General features: G+C 37.4%; 1 protein-coding gene across 2 annotated transcripts in view; it reads right to left on the bottom strand.

Annotated features, from left to right (window-relative positions):
• Positions 1-1750: 1750 nt before the first annotated feature.
• Positions 1751-8590, bottom strand: part of sema4e (semaphorin 4e) — a 20852-nt gene continuing 14012 nt past the window's right edge. For both annotated transcript variants that reach the window (XM_053486257.1, XM_053486258.1), the window contains exons 9-15: positions 8528-8590; positions 7291-7438; positions 6713-6935; positions 6429-6544; positions 4810-4979; positions 4261-4313; positions 1751-2377 (exon numbers count right to left, since the gene is read on the bottom strand). The exon at positions 8528-8590 is cut by the window's right edge and continues 110 nt beyond it. In XM_053486257.1, the coding sequence (XP_053342232.1) occupies positions 1800-2377; positions 4261-4313; positions 4810-4979; positions 6429-6544; positions 6713-6935; positions 7291-7438; positions 8528-8590 (1351 nt within the window). In that variant the 3' untranslated portion in view covers positions 1751-1799. The remainder of the gene's footprint in view (positions 2378-4260; positions 4314-4809; positions 4980-6428; positions 6545-6712; positions 6936-7290; positions 7439-8527) is intronic.

Genomic DNA, 8590 nt, shown 5'->3' with positions numbered 1-8590 from the left:
TTCCATACAAACTTTAATAATTCTTTTGATTGTGTAAAGCTGCTTTGTGACAATGACAATTGTCAAAAGCGCTATACAAATAAAATTAAATTGAATTGACTTGAATTAATGTGCAGTGTTATGACAAGGAACCAGATGAATGGTACAGAGTGGAAGATAAGGGTGTGTTCCACAGTGCTATCATGTGTAATTTTTGTAAACAATTTTACAGACTACAATGAAACCTCAGATTGCGAGTAACGCGGTTTGCGAGTGTTCCGCAAGACAAGCAAAGAAACACTTATCTGTGGGGATTTATTTTTTAAAGAGCAGGTTAATTTGTTTTATTTTTACTTTATATTTTGTGTTAATTATTTTTATGTATTTATTTTTTTGGGGCTGTTGAACGAATAATTTGAGTTTCCATTATTTCTTATGAGAAAATTTTATTTGGTTTACTTGACACATTGGTCACTGCTGCCTGAACGAGCTCCCTCATGGCTTAGTACTAAGAGCTTTGTCTCAGGTCCTCATCCTTTATTACACTGCCTGTCTGCTAAGCCGTCTAAATATATTAATACTCACCCAATTATTTATGACCTTTAACCACATAAAAGAAAATTGCAGGAACAATCAATTTTGATCCTCATTTAAAAGAACGCTACAGTATGTATCTAAATCCAAAGTTGACAGCATTTTATTTTCTAAGGAACAGGAGGGAAAAGGTATCACCTTAACATTAGGGGCTCTATAAACAGGAAATGTCCTGCAATCAGTATTTATTCTAAGGGATGGAAAGACACCTCGAAAGTCTTCCTTCAAAGTCTGGGTGACACAGCTGGGGCAATTGTTTCTTATTGTACTGATTGATTGGTTGATTGATTGATTCTAACCCGCTTTAAAATATCAGCAACATTTCAGGTTCTGGGGTTGAAACCCAAATGGATTGTTAGTGCATTAGGTTGTTCTATCGCTTGTCCTAAACACCAAGTAGGGCCCTTGATCATGGGTTAGAGAGGGATTTGAGATTCAATCTTGTGTTAGAATCTGTTGGGTTGTTCATCACATACTGAGAATCATACTTCTGTACACAGATCACACAATTTCACAGTTTATTTTAATCTGAAAACAAATCAATTCTTCATATATGGTTAAAATATAAAAATAAAAATTATGTTATACAAAATAAACAATAAGGAAGCTTTCTGTTTCAGCAGCTGCAAGAAGACATTTTAAAAGTACAGCATAGACATCTGTATGTGCTACATATGATTTCTGGCACAGACTTTGACAGTAACATATTTGTAGACCATCTGAAAAGACAAGTCTAGTATTATTTTGCTAAAGGTTGATTCTGAGTTCATTAAAAAATATACACACTGGTGATGTCATATTTATCCACTATGAACTGCAGGATATTACAAGGCTAAAAAAATAAGGAGTATGGAATATGGTAACATCTTATGGACCCCAGAGGTTTTTATGGATGTTTAATTGTATAATCCTGTCCATTAGCCCATGTATCTCCAAATATTTATTTTTCTATTCTTATTTTTTGTTTTTTCATAAATAAAATGTGCTTTGCTAAACAGCATGAAAGTTGCTCAATACCATTTCAGCGCAGTTGAAAGTTTTAAGTGGTAGTGAAAGCACAGAATAACAGCAGGTAATGACAGATAGTATTGTAAAAAGCTTCACAGACTCAGTCCGTTTTAAACCTCCAAACAACCTCCAGAGTGTGTGGTTTGACCTAAGGATGTTTTTTTGTGGGATTTGTCCATTAAGGTCTGCAGAATAAGGTATATTAACAACGACATTCACTAAAACACTTGGTCTCCATTATGCTGGTTTCCACTCAGTCTGTTGTGATTATTATTACTGTTGCTGCTGCACGCTTTTGATGCTGCACTATTTCTGCCTCCTGTTTGCAGTGGCTTCTGACAGCCAGACGTTTTCTGTTGACTTTCTTCATCACTATTGAAGCATTTTGGGATGGCAAAATACCCCTTGTAGAAATTCCATGCTACAAGTGCCAATAACATCAGTGTTAAAATAATGACCAGAACTTTGAGAGCCAAGAGGGTGTTCTGGTGTTCCTGCACCAGCGGCTGGACCGAAGGATCTGTCATGAAGTCCCCAAGCCTCAGCTCATAAGTAGCAGATTGAGTCATATAATCTACTCCCTTGATGGTCTCTACAGAGGTGCAATTGTAGTGGCCGGTATCACTGTCTGAGGCCTTGAGGATGAGCAGGGTGTTGTGCTGAATCTGGTATACATTGGAGTTTTCAACTGGGTGACCATTTACATGCCATTGCACTTGAGCCAGGTTTGATCCTGGTTCACACAGTAGGCTGACCATGTTACCCGGGTAGAAGAACTTAATGGTTGTACTGCTCTCTATAACAGAAAAAAAACATATTTTTTAGTTATCTTAACTGTTTTTTTGTATTTTTATTTTTTTATATAATTTAAGATTTATTTCATTTTACTCTTGGAGAAAGAATTATTACATTTTAAAAAGTGGGTTAATGTCAAAGTCACAATTGACCTCAACCATTTCTGCTCTATGCACGGTAATGTGCGAATAATACTAATAAGAGAAATGTATTGCAACCTTGATGTGCAATTGTATTTATGACAAAGTAAAATGCATTGCACATAGTAGTAATTGTGTAAAAACATAGTTATTGGAAAGAACAGCATGAAAGTAACACTGACTGAGCCTATGTATAATGCATATGCATTCCCTGGTTTCCTCCCACAGTCCAAAGACATGCAGATTAGGCTAACTGGCGTTTCCAAATTGCCCATACTGTGTAAATGAGTGTGTGAGTGTGTGTACAGTATGAGTGGTGCCTTGTGATGGATTGGCACCCTGTGCTTGTGCCCCAAATCTCCTGGGATTGGCTCCAGGATACAGGATTACAGGATTAAGCAGTATAGACAATGAGTAAGTGACTGAGTGTGTGAGAGTAGCCAGCAGACCATGAAGCTAACAGATGAGAAAGTTACAGTATGCAGATGATGCACCATGCACCATGATGTATATAACAGAAAAGTCTTAAGCATACAGTAGAACTCCCGGTCCACATTCCCATGTCTTTGTAGGGAGCTGTTAAAAAGCCGAATGACTCTGGGGACAAAGGATTTCCTGAGTCTGTAAATTGAACAACTTTGCAACACAAGTCTTTCACTGAACACACCCTTCTGTTTGCAGTGGGTGGTCAGGGTTGGCCATGATGGACAGCACTTAGCTTAATGTCCTCCTTTCCACTACTTCCTCAAGGGAGTCCAGCTCTAAACCAACCAACAAACCAGCTCTCCCAACCACTTTGTCCAAGAGCGTGTTAAAAGTGCTTGTTAAGTCAAAGAACAAGTTTAGCTTGGCGCTGGCTCGGCAGCCCTGATACCTGCACCTTAATTCCTCCAAAACAGGGAGTGTAGTATTGGCATGGTTCTTTTGTCGAAGAACCAGAAGTTCTTCTCTTAGATAAATGAAATGATTAGTGCTGGACAGGGAAGAAATGGGTTCCATATTAATAGAAAAAAACAGCAAATAAAACCAAAAGAATTGAGGATGGAACTACTGGATGGGCTACATGTGTCTGCACCCAGAAATGTGAGTTGATACTGAGTGGTTGGAACAGATGAGAGGGGAAATGATGTGGCTGCTGAGGTTTTACATAAACAAGTTTTAAAATTAATTCCTTAGACAATTTGCAGTCTGTCACAGTAAAACATTAGTACCCAGTTTTTTAATTTAATCTATAGTACCAGTCAAGACTTTGGACATAAATCCTAAATCAATGTTTAGTCAAATTCATTTGCAAAACCTATCAAGCACCATTGAGCTCTTATGAAGACCAAAACTTATCTCTGCTGCTGAGGAGAAATTAATTATGAGGTACCAGCCTCAGAAATCACCAACTAACAAACAGCACCACAGATCAGAGTTGTTATGAAGGCTTTACAGACCATAATCTTAATATTAATTATTGGAAGAAAATGATTGCATATTTTGGATGCCTTCAGCATTTTACAATGTAAAAAGCAATATAAATCATGAAAGAACATGGAATTAGAAGGTGTATCCAAACTTTTGACTGGTACTGTATAACATTTAATTTAAATGAATATGAAGAAATGAGGGGTGGCTCCAGACTTTCTATCATTACTATATATTCAGTCATACACTATGTAACGAGGTTAATTACAACTTTTTATTTTAAATACTGTACCACTACAGTATATAATGAATATAAAAGTCTATGTTAACATACCAACTGCAGGACAACGCGAAGCCTTTCCATCTCTTAGACTCTGAACCACCTCACTTTAGAAGGAAAAACAAAAGAACAGAACAGAAAATACAATTTATTTAACGTTCCCACTTTAGACATAGGCTCTAGTACAAGCTGAACAATATTTTAGGTCAGAAGATGATTGATTATTTCATAACTGAAGTAAAAAAAATGCTGTAAAATTCTAATAAACATTATAAATAGATGTCTTTATTTAAGAATTATAAATAGTCTCTGGTATCAGCGCTTTGTAACAGTAAAAGCTTTACAAATAACAGGTGTTAATAGCTTATATAAGATGATATAAGATATAATTTGTTCAGTAGACTTGGAGTAAATAGTGATATAATAAATATGTGTAATCATTGCCAAATTGCTGTGGTATAAGATGAATAAACCGTGCGGCCTGATGTTTATTCTACTTCAGCATCACTCCAACCCAGTGTTCCCATTCCTGTTTTCTAAATAATATTTCTTCCTTGCAACACTATATTACAGCAAGATGGTAGTTTATGCTCAGTACTGTACCTGTGTGTATCTGGCTGAATGCTGTTTATAGCAACACAGCTGTTAGAGATGAGGTCCCAGCCGCAGAAGGGGTCTCTGGCCAGAACACAGTCCATACAGGAAGTGTAATGGTCACATGAACTAAGTGGCATCTGCACGGCTGCCACATCTGAGCCTGCGTACAGCTGCCCCTGACAAAAGAGCAGAGTGTGAAGGTTTAATTAGCAGAGTAATAGCAGAGTTTTGCTTAAAATATTGCAATGCACACAACATTATGGGTGACATATCAGAGTTCAAAAAAGGACAAATTGTTGGTGTGCATCTCGCTGGCGCATCTGTGACCAAGACAGCAAGTCTTTGTGATGTATCAAGAGCCACGGTATCCAGGGTAATGTCAGCCTACCACCAAAAAGGATGAACCACATCCAACAGGAGTAACTGTGGACGCACACAGGAGGAAGCTGTCTAAAAGGGATGTCCGGGTGCTAACCCGGATTGTATCCAAAAAACATAAAACCACAGCTGCCCAAATTAACTGCAGAATTAAATGTGCACCTCAACTCTCCTGTTTCCACCAAAATTGTTTGTCGGGAGCTCCACAGGGTCAATGTACATGGCCGTTCTGCTACAGCCAAACCTTCGCCCCCAATGATTCAAATATTGTATCCTGAAGGCGATGCAGTGTATCAGGATGATAATGCACCAATACACACAGCAAGACTGGTGACAGAGTGGTTTGATGAACATGAAAGTGAAGTTAAACATTTCACATGGCCTGCACAGTCACCAGATCTAAATATTATTTAGCCACTTTTGAGTTTTGGAGGAGCGAGTCAGGAAATGTTTTTCACCACCAGCATCACATAGTGACCTGACCACTATTCTGCAAGAAGAATCCCTCTGGCCACTGTACAGGTCATTCCCAAGACGAAATTGATGCTGTATTGGCCGCAAAAGGAGGGCGTACACCATACTTATGAATTATTAGTATTCACCAGGTTGCCACTGTTGGGCCCTTGAGCAAGGCCCTTAACTCTAACTGCTCCAGGGGCACTGTATCATGGCTGACCCTGCGCTCTGACCCCAGTTACGCTGGGATATGCGAAGAAGGAATTTTACTGTGCTGTAATACTGCAATGTAAATAATGTAAATGTGACAAATAAAGTCTTAACTTAATAAAGTCTTAACTATTGTGGTCTAAAACCAGGTGTTTCAGTTTCATTGTCCAACCCCATATACTATATATATATATATATATATATATATATATATATATATATATACACACACACACAGTATATATAGTATATTATATTATATGTATATATACACAGTATATATTATAGTACTGTATAATTATAATAATGGTCAAACAGAGTCATGTGATTATTGTTGCTGCGTCTGATTAGTGAAACAGTCACGTGGTGGTTCTCCAGTTGCATGTATATATAAATAAATGGTTAGAAAAGTAGCAAGCCGAGTGTAGCCGAATATAGCAGAGAAAAAGTAGTGTTTCTTCTTCATAATTCTACTTGTGTAAAAGGAAAAGGTACAGTGCAGTAAAACTACTCATAGAAGTTTTTTTTTTTTTTTTTAAAAAGTAAAGTAAATGTAACGGAGCATGTGTTGTGAGTCTTACCATGGTTGTGGAGAGGCGCAGTATCTTCACTGGTACAGAATGGGCAAAGAGCTGCACCTCCTCAGTAATCACAGTCTCTTCGTCATAGTTGACTGCTTTCAGCACTGAACCACTTGCTGTTAGAAACACATGTTCGATTTGTGAATGTTTAAATAAGCAAGCACTACCAGAGATTATTGTCTTTGATTTATAGATATTTAAAGATTTTTTTTAGTTAGACTGTTGTAACCCATAAATATTGTAAATCTGTGTAAATGATGTAAACTCTGTATTAATTTGGTTACCTGTGCCAATAAACATGACCTGGTGGATGCTCCCATCCAAAGCAGTAGTGCTGGCCACCACTATCGACGTAAACGCAGCTCCTTTCTTCACCAGTAGAGGTTCCTTAGAAGACGGCTCAACTGCCTGATCCATTAGAAGCTTGTCTTTGACAAACTGGAGGGTTTTATCAGGCAGGTCCAAGGACTTGAAAAACTTTTTCTGCCTTGCGTTATTGTTAATACACTAGACAGAAAAAGCAACAGATAAATGACACAATTTATCTGTTATCATAGATAAATTTTACGGTTTATTAAACACTTTATTCAGCTAACATTATCCAACTTGTTAGGTTGGAAAGTTTATAACATGTTTAAAAAATTTTATATATAAAACATTATGTAGGAGGAAAAGCAGTGGCAATAGAAGTTGTTTTAGGATCCTTCTGACATAAAATATTATAATATAAATACTCTGTGAAAGTCCCTAAGTAATTTCCTCCAAAAAAAAATGACCAGAGCAACCCTTGCAACTGGGGTGTACTTAAAAAAAGACTTTTCCATCAAGGTAGCTAACGTAAAATGATGAGTCTTAAACTCACAGCTCCAGGCCGGGGTTCAGGCACGTCTCCGTTGTATGTCACCCATCGTGAACTGCTACTGTCCATGGCTTTAAACTTGCTTTTAGAGAACACGTCCCTGATGTCTTGTATCCTGTAGGTGCACACTGCAGAGTACTGCAACATGTCCCTGTGGGTCAAATATTTCAGTATTGAAATAAGTGTGTTAGGAAGAAGATTAATTTAATGATTTATGATTAAGGGTTGAGTTTCGGGTCAATGTTACAGTTATGATTATTTTTACAACAAATAGCTTGTGCTCAAGTAGCTGACTTAAATTGCATTTTAATTTGAAATTTGAATGGCAGGTTTTATCTCCCTTAAATAATTCATCATATCCATCTATTTATCCATCTAGAATACTATATAGTCCAACTAGGGACCGTGGAGGCAAATGGTGATTACCATTGTATTTATTCCCATTTTACACCATGGTAGGACCTCCAGTCCATATGTACACGTGCATTCACAAACTGCGGGCAATTTGAGAACACCAATTAGCCTAATATGCATGTCTTTGGACTGTAGGAGGAAACTGGAGTACCCAGGGGGAACCCATCAAACACGGAGAAAACATGCAAGCTCCTTGCACACAGACCATGAGGCAACAGTGCTTACCACTTAGCCATGGTGCTGCCATTGGATCATATCGCCTCCAAAAGTTACATTTTATTTCATCTCATTACATTACTTTGTAAAAATTTATATTTCAACCAAAACTTTTGTCCACGGCTGTACAAAAACACTAGATATCCTTCATTAGGTATACTAAAGTAAATAAAAGGGCTGTGTAATTTTAAGATACAACTGTGTTGTAAATTAAGAAGAAAATTGCAAATTAGGAGAAAAATTTGTAAGTCTGAAGTTATTAGCACCCAAAAATGAAAATACCAGTGAGTTGTAAAAGCCTATAAGGTTACACATGATCCAACTAGTGGTAACGTTTACGTCCTCTATTGAGGATAGTATTCAAATCATTATCTTGTCATTATCCTTATCTTATAACAGTGATAGTTTTTGGAGTCTTTATTCCAGTTATTTAAACATTAACATTTAACTTTATTGCATTTGAAAGGGACATTTTTTATTTTTTACAGCTAGGCAGTTGAGGTTTAAGGGCTTGGATCAACAGCCCAGCAGAGGCACAACCTTCACAACATTGTATTCCAAACCTACTGTAATCTATTGGCATGGTTTAAGTGCACCATACAGTACTCACGTCTGAGGGGTAAAGACTCCATAGAACACACAGGTGCTCCAGTCGCCTGGACAGTAGAGGAAC

Source organism: Clarias gariepinus, chromosome 25 (genome assembly GCF_024256425.1).
Source record: "Clarias gariepinus isolate MV-2021 ecotype Netherlands chromosome 25, CGAR_prim_01v2, whole genome shotgun sequence".
Taxonomy (NCBI): Eukaryota; Metazoa; Chordata; class Actinopteri; order Siluriformes; family Clariidae; genus Clarias; species Clarias gariepinus.
The sequence above is the reverse complement of the archived record's forward strand: the minus strand, read 5'-3'. Positions and strand labels throughout refer to the sequence as shown.